Source organism: Arvicanthis niloticus, chromosome 14 (assembly GCF_011762505.2).
Source record: "Arvicanthis niloticus isolate mArvNil1 chromosome 14, mArvNil1.pat.X, whole genome shotgun sequence".
Classification (NCBI taxonomy): domain Eukaryota; kingdom Metazoa; phylum Chordata; class Mammalia; order Rodentia; family Muridae; genus Arvicanthis; species Arvicanthis niloticus.
In genome coordinates, this window is record NC_047671.1 from 72,553,656 (window position 1) to 72,568,660 (window position 15,005).

Here is a 15,005-nt window from a genome sequence, read left to right on the forward strand (position 1 = left end):
GAGCTTCCCCATAGAGCACAGGGAGGGGTAAGGGCAGGGCTTCTTGACTAATACTTCTTTAAGGAATGATGTTACAAACTAAACCCATTTGTGTGACCAGAACATGGAAAACAGAAACTTGGAGCTGGAGAGGTTGCTTAGCAAGGAAGAGCACTAAAGGCTCTGACAGACGACCCAGGCTCGGCTACCAACACCCATGTCTTATGGCTCAGAGCTGCCTGCAACTCCAGCTCCACATGGTCTGGGACCCTCTTCTGGCCTCCGCGCCCACACATACATGTGCACGTACATACATACATGCACACGCGTGGGCACACACATGCACACATGCATGCACACACACACATGCACATGCACGTGCACGCACATGAACTCAAAGGAAAGGAAACTAACCCTACTGGGGAAAACACTGAATGCAGAAAGCATACAGGGGTAACACAATCAATGTTGTATCAAGAAAGAGAGAAAGCACTGAGGAAAATGTTAGTACTTTGCAGCTCTCAGTCTGTCACATTCCCTAAATACTGTTAACTCATGTTCCATTGAGTGTGGAGAGTTTTTATTAAACTTTCGAACATTACATTTTGTGCGTTGTTAGCTTGAGGGGATAGAACAAGATGGGAGCTCAGATCCATTCAGAGGACAGAGACTGAAGCTGGCATGCCTAAAGCCATTTTCCTCAAGAAGATACTGACTGGTTCTGTGACAGTGCCGGTTGCTTTGTTACACAAAGTATCTTCCAGAAAGCCTTCTGGAAACGTCTGTGACACAAAGGGTACAGAAAAGGATTAATAAAAGAATTGAACCACTGCAGCCAAAAGGCAATGCTATACCAAACCGATTTGGGGCGCCCCGCTCTGTGGTAAGTTGAAAGGACAATTGTGAACAGACAGTACGGAGCCCAGCAAATGGCAAAAGCGCTCAGGAGGATGGCCAGCGACCTGGCTAGCTTCCTGGCTCTGAGAAGCTCCACGTGCTCCCTTTGGTGAAGCACTGCACTTTCTGATCGCGAGAAGGAACTTACTTTGAAGGCAATGACACTGCTGTTCATGTGAGTCCTTAAGGACACCAAAAGACTCCTCTTTCTTTGTGGACTTTCTGAATGAAGGGATGTGGCTGGTTCCTTTAATCCAGGAAGACTTGTCCTGCAAGCCAACCCAGCTCTATGTAAGTGTCCAGAGTCACTAGAAGAGGTGGCAATGACTCCAGTGTGGCTAGGGCACCTATTGAGACTCCCACGTTTCCACAGGTTCCAGTAAATCTGTACATTGAAATAGGCCACCAAGATGACAGGGAGCAGGAATTCCAAGAACGTTGTAATGGCAAGGATGTACCACTCTGTAACAAAGCCAGGCTCACATTCCTTTGTGTTTGTGCTGTTCTTCCAAGAATCCGAAGCCAGAATCATCGGGCCATTTACCAAAAAAGCCAGTATCCAAACTGCCACCATTTGAGCAACAATCTTCACAATGCTGGTGTGTTGAGCCCTATAAGACACCTACAAGAAACCAGACAACTTATTTTTGGTTTGATGAAGACACGCAGTTTACATGGACATCCCATGGTCACTTAGAAGTTCCAGGGATCTGCAAGAGCTACATTAACTCACGTGATGTTGGCTCATGCTTTCTCAATAATTTCAAGAGAAAACAGCAAACCATAAGGTAAAGATTTGAACACCATAGCAAGGCCACGGACACTACCTAAAATTAGAAAGTGGTTTTCTCAAAGTCTGGTGTGGTGGCATGAATTTGTAATCCTGGCACTTGGGCAGTAGGGACAGGAGGATCCTTGAGGCCTTCTGGCCAGTCCGTCTAGCCTAATTGGTGAGCTCCAGGCCAAAGAAAGACCCTGTCTTAAAGAAATGGCGTTTATAAGGATGACACCTAAAGTTGTCTACATACACTTGCATGTATGCATGCACACACGTGGCACCTATTCACATATGAACGAATGCATACACATGCTTGCAAAAAGGTAGATGGTACCTCAGGGATGATACTTCTGACCACATACATGCATACACACATGTGTACACTCAGGAAAAGAGGGAGGGAGGGAAGGAGGGAGGGAAGGAGGGAGGGAGGGAAGGAGGGAGGGAGGGAAGGAGGGAGGGAGGGAAGGAGGGAGGGAGGGAGGGAGGGAGGGAGGGAAAAAACAAGCAAGCAAACACAAAGAAAGGAATTTTTCCTGACTCTAATCTGAAGTTACTGAACCTGACAACGCTCATTGCCGTTCTCAATCTGCAGCCTAGAACACAGCAATGTTCTCTTCAATAAAACACAAGTCAGTGTAAGAACACGTCACACAAGAGTGGAAATATTGTTGGATGATGTTTCAGTAAAGAAAGCATTGTGGTCTGGGGAATTAATATAGATAAGCGTGTAGAGAAAAACATGTACCACATTACAGAGCAAAGCCCATCTGCACCATAGGCACAGTTTTAAGGCTTTAAAGTCATGGCTTATCTGATCCTGACACTCAGGAAGAATATACTCAGCTGTTTACACAGGAACCCCACGGTGAGGCCAACAACAGAGATAACCTTGCACCACTCCCAAGAGACTGCACCCAGGAAGGCACTTGGCCATGTTGGAGTGATGCCGTGCTGCTGAACACTTCTGTCTCTAAGTGTTTCCATCATAGCCAAAACCATGACGAGAAGCCATGTTGAGACGCATGACTACACCAAGTGCCAGTGTTTGCCTGTGTGTCTGCGTGTCTGTGTCTCTGTGTATCTGTCTGTTTGTGTATCTCTGTGTCTACGTGTATGTCTTTGTGTGTATGTCTGTGTGTATCTGTATGTGTGTGCCTGTCTATGTCTGGGCATTTCTGTGGTGTGTGTGTGTGTTTCTCTCTCCATGTGTGTATGTCTGTGTGTGTCTATATGTGTGTATATGTCTGTGTATCTGTGTATCTGTATGTGTCTCTGTGTGTATCTGTATGTGTGTGGTATGTGTGTATTTCTGTGTCGTCTGTATATATGTCTGTGTGTATATGTGCAGTACATGTGTGATGTGTGTGTGTGTCTGTGTGTGTCTGTGTGTGTATCTCTGTGTGTGCCTGTGTGTGTCTATGTGTGTGTCTGTGTGTGTGTGTGTGTGTGTGTCTGTGTGTGTCTGTGTGTGTGTTTCTCTGTGCCTGTCTGTGTGTATGTCCGTGTGTGTGTGTGTCTGTGTGTATGTCCGTGTGTGTGTGTCTGTGTGTGTGTGTGCCACAAGCATGTGTGGTGCTCCTAAAGGTCAGAGAGGGGCTGGAGAGATGGCTCAGCGGTTAAGAGCACTGACTGCTCTTCCAGAGGTCCTGAGTTCAAATCCCAGCAACCACATGGTGGCTCACAACCATCTGTAATGGCGATTTGATGCCTTCTTCTGGTGTGTCTGAAGAGAGCAACAGTGTACTCATATAAATAAAATAAATAAATAAATCTAAAAAAAAAAAAAAAGGTCAGAGAGGACATCTGACCCCCAGGAACTGAAGGTACACTACAGATGATTGTGGGCCACAGTATGAATGCCTGGAACCAAACCAGGGTCCTCTGCAAGAGGAACAAATGCAAAAAGAGGCTCACATTTGTTTTATCCTGTGGGTCATCAGTCTCTCTGAAGTTCTCTGCAATCCGCAAGCTTCCCGGCTCAAATGTTCCATGTTTCTCCCATGCCCCCACTCACAAGAAAAGAGGTGCTGACAACCCAACAACCTCCTCTCGTTGGATCTTATTCTCTCTGTGAGCTTTAAAACGTCACTGGATCTTGTTTTCACATTTTTAAAGAGAAGCAGGATAGCCCTTTGATTTACTGCACACGCATGCCAATGACTGTCGGTAGGAGGGAAGTGGTTAATAATGTTTTTAATTTTTTAACTATAAAGAAATGTGGGCCCCCATCGCCTCCCCACACACACAGCAAACTGCTGGTGTTCCTGAGAATGCACTCAGAAGTAAGCTGGCCTGTGATGCTGACCACAGCTTCCACACACACCCCACTTTTCCACCTCCCACTTCTCATGACACTAATTAATCCATGGCTGGCACTAAGTCTAACAGTTGTGGAGAATGGGACATACCCAAATGATCACAAACCTGCGTTTAGTTTAATTGCTCTGTTCATCCTGTGTAAGGATATAAAGCAATGTGCTGGAGATTCTCTCTCTCTCATTTTGCACAAGGTCAATTGAGCTAACAGACATCCCAGAGGCCTGGGGAGGGGGAGGGGATGGTAGTCTTCATCTCTGGGGAGCATTCTTGACAGATGACTGTTCGAGCATCACTGGAATCCAGACCCAGCTGATTGCAGTGGCCTCTCTGAAATCAGTGTCACCTTCTAGAAAACACGTTCACTGTTCAGGATATTGCTCCCTGTCCTGCCTCCTTCCCTACCTTAGTAAACAACCACTCAGTCTTCCCAGAGACTTCAGAGAGAAGGCAGCCTCCCTGGCGTTGAACTTGTAGCTTCCAGAATGAAGAGAGTAATTCCTGCCGATTTTACCATGGCCCTGCACTAGGGATTCCCAGCCAGTCCCCCAAAACTATTCTTCATAGCTTAGATTTCATTGCAACATTTTTCTCTTCATCTGAAGGCAAAGGAAGGCTCTTCTCTCCCGACTTTCATCCTGGGCACACTTTAATTCCTACTCTCACCAATTGGGACCTAGCGTCACAGCCCACCTGCACCACCCACTGTTGGACGGCCCTTCCAGAGGACATCTCTGAATAACATTGTGGCCATCTTCGTTGAAGTTTCACTTTCAAAATTATGGGTAGATTTCTACTTCCTGGACCAAGGTTCCTGCTTCCTGTCATCATCCCCTCTACTTACAGCTTCAGACCAAACTGGGTTTCCCATGAACCCTGCTTGAGAGCACTCAGGAGTCTTGGATTTATCCCAACAAAGTACAAGTGCTTTCTCAGATGCCCCTCCATTGTTCACACTGCTTCACATGTAGGGTTTGCAGGGCACTCAACTCTGTTCCTAGAAATGGCGTCCCAGACGCCTGTATCTTAGGAAATTAGCAGCTTTCACTGCCAGAGAAATCCTTAAAAATCCTTATTCATTCAAGGGTGAATGCACGCCACACACACGCCACACACACGCCACACACACACCACACACACACCACACCACACACACCACACACACACACCACACACACACCACACCACACACACACCACACACACCACACACAACACACACACACACAACACACACAACACACACACACACAACACACACACAACACACCACACACACACCACACACACCACACACACACACACCACACACACAACACACACACCACACACACACACACCACACACACACCACACACATACCACACACACACACACCACACACACACCACACATCACACACACCACACACCACACACACACACACACACCACACACACCACACACACCACACACACACCACCACCACACACCACACACCACACACACACCACACACATACCACACACACACCACACACACATCACACATCACACACACCACACACCACACACACACACCACACACCACACACACCACACACACACCACACACACACCACACACACACAAACACACACCACACACACACCACACACACCACCACCACACACCACACACACACCACACACACACCACACACCACACACACACCACACACCACACACACACACACACACCAAACACACACACCACACACACACCACACACACACCACACACACCACCACCACACACCACACACCACACACACACACACACACCACACACTACACACCACACACACACCACACACACACCACACACACACCACACACAACACACACACAACACACACAACACACACACAACACACACACACACACTCACCACACACACACCACACACACACCATACACACACCACACACACACCACACACACACACCACACACACACCACACACACACCACACACACCACACACACACACACACACACACACACACACACACACACACACCACACACACACCACACACACACCACACACACCACACACACCACACACACACACACACACACACACACATACCACCACCACCACCACCGCACAAATCATCTAGGTCTTCTGTGTTCAACTCTCACAGCATAGCTGAGAATACACAGGTACTGCAAAACTGAAAAACGTGATTACTGGTCCCTGGATAATCAATATTTGATGTTCCCTAACCTTTAACAGGCAGAGTCACCCTGTTAATGTCAGGGGCCAGGATGTCCCAGGATGACTACATGAAGTGGAACTGTCTACATTTTCCAGAATATTCTGTGAAAGCAAAAGAAATGTGTCTTTCTTGAACAACAGTATTTTAGAATCTCTTTGTTCCAACAGTTTGTCTTTTATCTAATCTAATTTCTTGTCCTCTTGAGTCCTCTCAGGAAGGAGCATGCCAGTCCTCTCAACATTGCCAACACAACTCCACATATATATCTCTGGGTATGCCTCCATCTGAATCACTACCGTTCCCAAAATACTTATTTCTGTATCTTAGCACTTAGCAAAATGGACAGTGTAATTGTCCCCCAAAGCTTTGAGATCCTAATATCCAACAGTTGCAAGGTCAAAGGTTGCAAATAAGGGCTGGGGAGCTTGCTCAGTGGAAAGCACTTGTCAGGCAAGCATGAGGACCTGAGTTCAGATCCCCAGCACCCAGGTAAAGCCACACTCCAGCAGTGTGCACTTAGAACATCCGCACTTCTGAGGAGAGGTATGACTCAGACACAGAAGAATGCCCTAGGGTTTACAGATAGGCTAGCCTGGCATACACAATGGAAAAACAGCAAACCTCAAACAAGGTGAGAGATAAGAACAATACCTTCCTCTACTCCTCTTTGTCTCCCCTCCCTTCCTCTCCCCCAGATCCACTCCTCTGTTTTTTTAAGGTCACAAATCACTGCACCACATTTTGTGGCTTCTTTCTAACCACGCCCTATGTTCTCCTTTATTCTGTTGCTGAGAGGTTTATTTAAGAATTGCTGCCACCTCACTGATGAGGCTGCTCCAAGCTTCCTCATTGGCATCCTAAGCTGGCCCTGCTGTGTCACACCGTCTTCTCTTCGGTGGGTCCAAAATCAATTTTCTCATCCATTCACTAAGGGATCCTTTCTAGTTGCCCAGAGTTCTATCTTGAGAGAAATATTGAAGTTGCAACTTAGCCATGGGATAGAGATTAGAATCTCACGGAGAACCAAGCTACTGGACTCAGCTAGCACTCCTCATCATGAACCCTGAAAGTTTTTTGGTCCTTTCCCATTTCAAACACTGATAGAGTTAACCAGATCATACAGAATAAAAGTCAGTGATATTCATCACTGGAATTCATCCCCAACATTCCCAGTACAGGTTTAGGTAGAGTATAGGCTTAGGGACCCAGAATTTACAACTGTAGTCATTTTCTAAGAAAAATGAATGAACATTGTGACTTACAGCATTTGAAACTGACTGGTATCGATCGTAGCTAATGAGGACAATATTGTAGACAGATGCTGTGCACAAAAGATAGTCAGTAATGAGCCAGAACATGCAGATTCCACTTCCAAAATTCCAGTGAAACAGCGTGTGAGGGATGTACAAAGGAATGGAAATCATACCTGTACAAGGAGGAAATGAATTATAAAACAATATTGGACCAGCAAGATGGCTCAGTGACTATAGATGCTTGCCACCAAACTTGAAAAAAACCCAAATCCACATGGCACAGGACAGACCTAACTCCTGCAGGTTGTGCTCTAACTTACACATGCATAGCGTGGCATGCTGTGGCACTGCTTCACGCATGCACGTGTGTGCACACACATATGCATACATCCACACACACGTGTACACACACACATGCACATGTACCCCCCCACACATGCACACATGCTCATACACACACGTATAATCATTTAAAAACCATACACATCATTAACTACAAAAAAAGTATATCCTAATGTATACACTATAGAATGGCGTTTCCAGATCCACTGAAGATAACTTACTTATTGTTACTATGTGGATAACTGCCCTTCAGAGGTGCTTATGGAAAAGTCTGGTCTTCAGCATGGTAGGACCAGTAGGCACTGTGGACCTGCAGAGATGGAGCCAAGTGTGAGGCTCTTCACTCACTGGAGCATGCACTGGACAATGGTGCAGAACCCAAGTTCCTGTTCCCTATTCTAGATGTAGTGCTCACTCACACATGTGCTCCCAACCATCTGCCACCATCAGGAGCCAAAGCAGTAGGCCCCCTGGACTTGGATTCCGACTGCTGAGCATTGATCTAAACTGTTCCTAAGTTCCCTGTCTTAGACATTTTGTTGTGGTAACACTGTGCCAACAACGTTAGACACAAAAATTGTTGGTATTTTGCCAATCTCTATATGACTAATATCCTCTATACATTCTTTAAATGGTATTTTTAAAATAGTTGTCAGGAGCAAGCTACAGGTGGGTACTCCTTATCACTTCCCAAATAAAACAGAGATCCTAACAGTGTTTCCAACCATTTCCATTACAATGCATCCAGAAGTTCTTTGGTCCAACCCAAACATGGCGGCCCATGAACCACCAGCCAGCAGCAGCCCTGATTTTCACGTCCCGTGCACTTTGAAACATTGATCCTCCTAGAATGTGTTCCTCTTTCGTGTTTTTCTGCTGGAAGTCCGGTCTCAGCCTTACACTAGGCACATGATGCTCCCTCCTTGCCTCCTTTCTCTTTGAAAATGTACTTACCTCTGCCCCATCACCACGCCCGTGTCCTTGGAAGCTCTCTGGCTGCTGCAATCCCTCTGTCACTTACACTGTCAGAAACTTTGCTGCATTTTTTTTAGTTTTTTTATGCATATAAGTTTTATGTGATAAATGGTTTTACCATGACATTATCATGCATGAAGATATTTTTATTGTGTCATCTCCTTCATTGCTATCTTTTGTCCTTCTCCCATTGGACTCTTCCCAGTCAGTGTCCCCCCCCCCCCCCGTGTGTGTGTGTGTGTGTGTGTGTGTGTCTGTCTGTGTCTGTGTCTGTGTGTGTCTGTGTCTGTGTCTGTGTCTGTGTGTCTGTGTGTCTGTGTCTGTGTGTCCCTTCTCTACCTCTCAGCTGGGATTACGGGCCTGTATCACTAAACCTGTCTTACATTCCCATATGTAGTTCAAAAATGTGCTAGCTTTGTGTTTCAGTTATGGGGTAGGGTTGGTTTATTGAGACAAGGTCTTGCTATCTAGCCCAGGCTGCCCTCGAAATCACTTGGGCTGTCCTCAAACCAGTGATCCTCCTGCCTTAGCCTTCTTCTGGGCCTTGGGCTGAGATTACAGGCATATGCTACCAATTGTTCTTTCAATGATCAGTAAGCGTCCCTGTGGTAACTTTCACATCATCTGCTGGGGCAGGAGCAGGAAGGGCAACTCTGACAGAAAGTAGAACCCCAAGATTACCTGAGATAAATCAAAGTACCTCGAACTGGGACATTCATATTTCGGCTCATCGTTTTGCTTTCAATGCCCCCAACATGCATATTTTCCACCTCCGTACTCATTTCTTCCACAGAAGTGGCTAGTGACTAAATGCTACTGACTTAAAGATTAAAGAAAGAGATCTGAGTTAAACTCTTTCCACACTTTCTAAATTCTATGAAAGAGGAAGGATGTGTTAAGGTTTCTAGAAGCTCTGTTAAATAACATCTGGCCTAGAACACACTGTTCTGTTGTTCTGTGTGTGCGCATATGTATGTGTACACACTTTCTCACTAGCATTTCACTGAACCTTCAGCTCACTAATTTGGCTAGGCAGCCAGGAGAGCAGACTGGGTATTGAACCCAGGTCCTCATGCTTGTGGCCAAGCCCCCAAAGACAGAGTCATTGCAGCCGAGCACATTCCTTTGGTTTTGGTAAAGCCCTGCTGGATGACTGGGAGTGCAGAGGGGCCACACTGTGTGCACATCCCTCTACAGAGGGGCCACATTGTGTGCCATCCCTCCCCCTGTTCTACATGCCGAAGCTCTAACATTCTCAAAGCGGCTCTATTTAGCTATAGAACCTCTAAAGGAAAGACTCCCGGGCAAACATGCCACAAGGGTGGAGCCCTGATTCAATAAACTGATAGCCACATAAAAGGAGGCAAGACAGTTTGTCACTCTTCACACACACACACACACACACACACACACACACACCTGTCCATCCCATGTGAAGATGCAGAGAAAAGGCCACAGGGAAGGGAGACTTCACCAGGAAACAAATTTGGTAGAATCTTGACCTGAAATATCTCAGCTTGTAAGATGTGTAAAAACACAAATTCCTGTTGTTTAAGCTTCCCAGCCTCTGGTAGTTTGTTACAGTAGTCTGAGTATATACAGAAGCCAAAAGAGAAATCCTGAACTGAACTGGTATATAAGATATAGATACATATATAGAGAGATACATATAGATACATATAGATATACATATAAAGAAACATATATAGATATAATACAAAACAAACAAACAAAAAATTTCCCACCTTATAAAATTGTTCCAGGCTTTGTTGGCATCAACTACATTTTGCCTCTGAAGAGACCTTTCTGAACATCCACCATATGGCTGATAGGATATAAATACCCATGGATGAGAACATTGGTCACACAGTACAATTTAATGGGCATTTCTTCTATATCTATATGCATACTGTACCAGTCACTTTTCTTATTATTGTGATCAAATACTGGACAAGAAGGAAAGTAAGGACAGTTGGGTTCACTTTGTCTCACAGTTTAAAGGGGTACAGAGGTCACTGGCAAACAGGAATGTGTCAACAGTCAGGAATCAGAATCCATGAGAAGCGAGATTGGGATATCAAACCTCAAGGCCTGGTCCCAACAACATACTTCCTCAGGAAGCCCTCTCCTTTTCCAAACAGCACCTCTAGCCAAGGACATGACACATGAGGCTGTGAGGGACAGTTCACCTTCAAACCACAACTGATAGTGTTCAGATGAGACTATGCTATGTGAGGTCCTTCTGTGTCTTGTCAGCATGGCGTCCAGCACAGCGGGCTCACAGGCTCCTCTATGTCTTTACTTTTCTATATAACAAATTCAGGCTAGGAAGCCAGCTACTTGGCTACCACAGGTTTAGAGTCTCTACAGGGTCTGGTTCTGAAACCTCAGAAAGTGCACAGAGCAAGGAGGGACCACAGTCCCAAAGGCATCTGAGGATCTAAGCAGTTTCGCCATTGCCCCTCAGCTCTGGAGCTTGGTCCAACCACGAAGGTGGTTAGCCTAGTAATTTAGGGGTCAGACAGATGCAAGATGGCTCAGCAGGTAAAGGCACCTGCTAGTAAACCTGTGCTGGATAGAACTGATTCCTGATGGTTTTCCTCTGGCCTTTAAATGCTCATCATGTCATAGCATCCACCCACACACAAAAATCAATAAATTCAAAATAAAAGTATTAGTGTTAATGATAATAATGATAGTAAGAATACTAAGTGTCTGGCTTCCAGCTACAGAAAACCTCTCCTTCATGCATCCTCCAAGCTCAAAGTTCACTCTTGAGAGAGCACACTGGCAGAAAACTCAGATCTTGTTACACAAAGCTCTCAGGGACTGTCCCATTTCTTGTCCCATGGTGAGTGCAGTGTTAAAGGAAACCTCCAGAAGAAGGTGTCAGGACAGAGGAAATGTGAAGGACAAGACATCCAGATGACACAGGGTTCTTGGGTTGGAGAGACGGCTCAGTTGGTAAGGTAGTTTCCTTGCAAGTAGGTAGTGCATCCTAATTGGTGAGTTCCAGGCCAATGGAGAAACCTTGCCACAAATGAAGTGGTTACTACTCCTGAGGATGACACATGAGGTTGTCTTCTGGCTTTCACACATACATATACACATCCATTTTCATGCACACACACATGCACACGTACAGGCACACACACAAGAAGGAGCTTGTACAAACACAGAGACATATCTACACAATTGTTTGTTTGTCTTCTTTGAGACAGGGTCTATGTAGCCCTGGCTGGCCTTGAACTCAGAAATCTCCCTGCCTTTGCCTTCTGGGAGTTAGAATTAAAGGCATGGACCACCACACTCAGTCTGCATGCAAACATTTGAAAAAGAAAACAGAAAAGGCAAGAACTATGGGGAAAGCTCTGTTTAACATGCCCATGACTTCTCTCAGCAGAAACAAAACTGTTCCTTGCCCATCCTCATGCTGGTGGAGGGAGCAGCCAGTCTACCATACAACCACATCTACACAGCTGTTTCTCAGAGACAGGCCACGTCTCCTGGCTGTGGTGCTCAAGCCTCGAATGGAGGTGTCTCCTTGATGCCTGTCTTGGACTAGACAGAGAGACACTCATCTTTATCTGAAGCTGTCTTGGTTTGAAAGTTCCCAGTCCAAGGCTCTCTCCACTCCTCCCTCCTGCCAGGCTCCTCGGGGTCTCCCTCTCACTGTGCCAAAGTGCACCATCTCTTTTAAGTGCCAGGAGTTACTAAAGGCTATAAAATCCGATGAGGGAAAAGGAGATCTGTTTTTTTCTGTGTTTACACACACTTGTACATTTACACATGTGATGTAAGCATAGAGAACAATGTAGAAGGACCTGTAACTAGCTGAGGATGTTAGCTGGAGAAACGAAATTGAAGCAAGACGTGGAAAGATAGTTGATTTAATTAAAGCACACACACACACACACGCACACACATGTGTGTGTATACATACACACATATATAAACATATATACACATTTACACATACATATTTATACATGCATAATATAGATATATCTCCAATGTAACTCCTCCTATTAATGATGAGTTCCCTGGGTTCAACTTCTACCATTATCAGCAAAAATAAATACATAAATAATTGGTTAGCTCCATTTATCTGTGGCTTGCCATGCCTGTTTGGTAAGCTCCATTAGGCATTGCTACCTGAAGGTCTTCATCATCCATCCTCAGCCCTAGCTGCCTCCATCCAACCATTTGTATAGCAGTCATCTGCAACACACACTCGGCGATTTGCTACTGTACCACCGCTGATTCTCGGCACTCTCTGCTCCATCTCTAGCTCTAGAAATCTTATATGTCCTCAGGGTTACACTGGGCATGCCACAGTCCTGTAACCAAGTGTGCCTCCCTCTCTCCTGAGTGTCCATGGCACACAGCGTATCGTCATTGGGTCACCCATCATACTCAACAGTCCTGTGAACTTATCTTACATTCTGTGCCATTGAAGGAAAAAACAAGCCCACTCCTGTGGATTTCCTGGTTACCTAATAGTACTGGAGTGCCCAACTCTCTTAACATTCACTGTGTTTGATACAAACATTGGTGAACTCAGTCCAAGTCAAAACGTATCAGCCAAGAAATCAAAACAGAAGGGGACTAACGTTTGTTGAGCAAACTCTGTGCTTTGGGCAATGAACAAAATGTCCTCTGAATTGTGTTTTAACATAAGCACTAGCTTTGTGTAGCTGTGAAGAAAAGTAATGTGCTATAGCAAAAGATAGCCTCCTAGGAGCTCCGAGGAGACGCATCGGTCCTCTGAGGTACTGTGTACCCTATCTGACCTTCATAAAGAGGAGAGAGAACGCCCAGCAGGTCACAGAAGCCCCAAGCTCACAGAAGAGATAACAATAAGGGAGTGAAAATTATTTTTAAACAAATGTTTTCAAAGACAGAGGAACCTGGTTTCTATGAACTCTTGTGATCACATGATGCTGTGGTACTCTGTCATATGTGGAGTAGCTGATTGCTGCCATGTCCAATCCCATCCTATACAACACACTGACCAGCCTGCCCCTGCCCCTGCCCCTGCCCCTGCCCCTGCCCCTGCCCCTGCCCCTGCCCCTGCCCCTGCCCCTGCCCCTGCCCCTGCCCCTGCCCCTGCCCCTGTCCTGCTGCACATACCATTTCTTGGCCATGCTGGCTTCCGGCAGACACATGATTCTTATTACTTCAGTACTAGACACAGGGGAAAGCGTACTTACCGAGGAAAGAGTACCTGTAAATCTAAACAAATTTAACGTAGCTCTGAAAACAACCTAGCCGTGACACTAAAATAATTTTAGAACTATTCTGAGTTCATTTACTCTAAAAACAAAACCACAAAAAAAAAAAAAAAAAAAACTGTTTTCAGATAAAACTTCCCCTAACAGCCATATGTGTGGCATTTCTTTTAAAGTGGCAGACACATCTTTCCCAGAGTTCTAACACTTTAACCTTTTCTTCTTTGCCCTTCCAATCTACACAGTCCCTGGAATTACAAGACTTTAAGTTTGATAATTTTAAAGATACATAACTTACCCACGAAGAAGTCAGAAATGGCCAAATTAAGAAAAAAATAATTACTCCGATGCCTAAGGTTGCTGTCCACCACAAAGGCTAAAATGACCACAGCATTGCCGACCATTATCGCAAAGGCAAACAGGGACATTAAGAATGCCAAGGGGACTTGAGCGGCTAGTGGCAAGTCGCCAGTACTGTTAGACTCCGGCATCACATCAAACGACGGCCAGTACAGCAGATCCACTTGGTCAGGCAGCTTAACAGCCAGACATCTCTTATATACAGTCCCCTACTCAAAACAACATCTTCAAATCTACTGGTGATTTCACACTACTTCCTGGTTATTGATAGCTATCAACTTGTGGTGGCAATTTCCCTTTAACTGACACTGAAAACAAATGTTTCCACAAAACAGAGAAATATTTTGTCTTGAGCAATGCAATATATTCATCCATCTCCCAGGTAAAGAGCAATGGTATATAATATCTATACACATAAGATGTATAAAGCTATATACATCTTATGGGCCATAAACTGGGATTGGGTGAGATTTCTTTTAAAAATAAATAAATAAATAAATAAAGATCCAGCTAAAAATTCTCTTCTGGCCATAAAAAGGAACCAGGGGTTAAATTTCACTGTCTATAAAAACAACCTATAAAGGGAACAGGGGACAAAGGGACAGTTCTCCCTGAGAGACCACATTAAGGAGAT

The 15,005-nt window shown here is 45.2% G+C and overlaps 1 protein-coding gene across 1 annotated transcript; it reads right to left on the reverse strand.

The window, feature by feature from the left end:
- Window positions 1–455: 455 nt before the first annotated feature.
- Window positions 456–14,554, reverse strand: Hrh4 (histamine receptor H4). The gene is made up of 3 exons (XM_034518578.2): window positions 14,310–14,554; window positions 7,473–7,636; window positions 456–1,498 (listed from the first exon to the last, which is right to left on the reverse strand). Exons 1-3 carry the CDS (start codon window positions 14,500–14,502, stop codon window positions 680–682), a joined length of 1,176 nt encoding a protein of 391 aa, XP_034374469.1. The 5' UTR covers window positions 14,503–14,554; the 3' UTR covers window positions 456–679.
- Window positions 14,555–15,005: the final 451 nt, after the last annotated feature.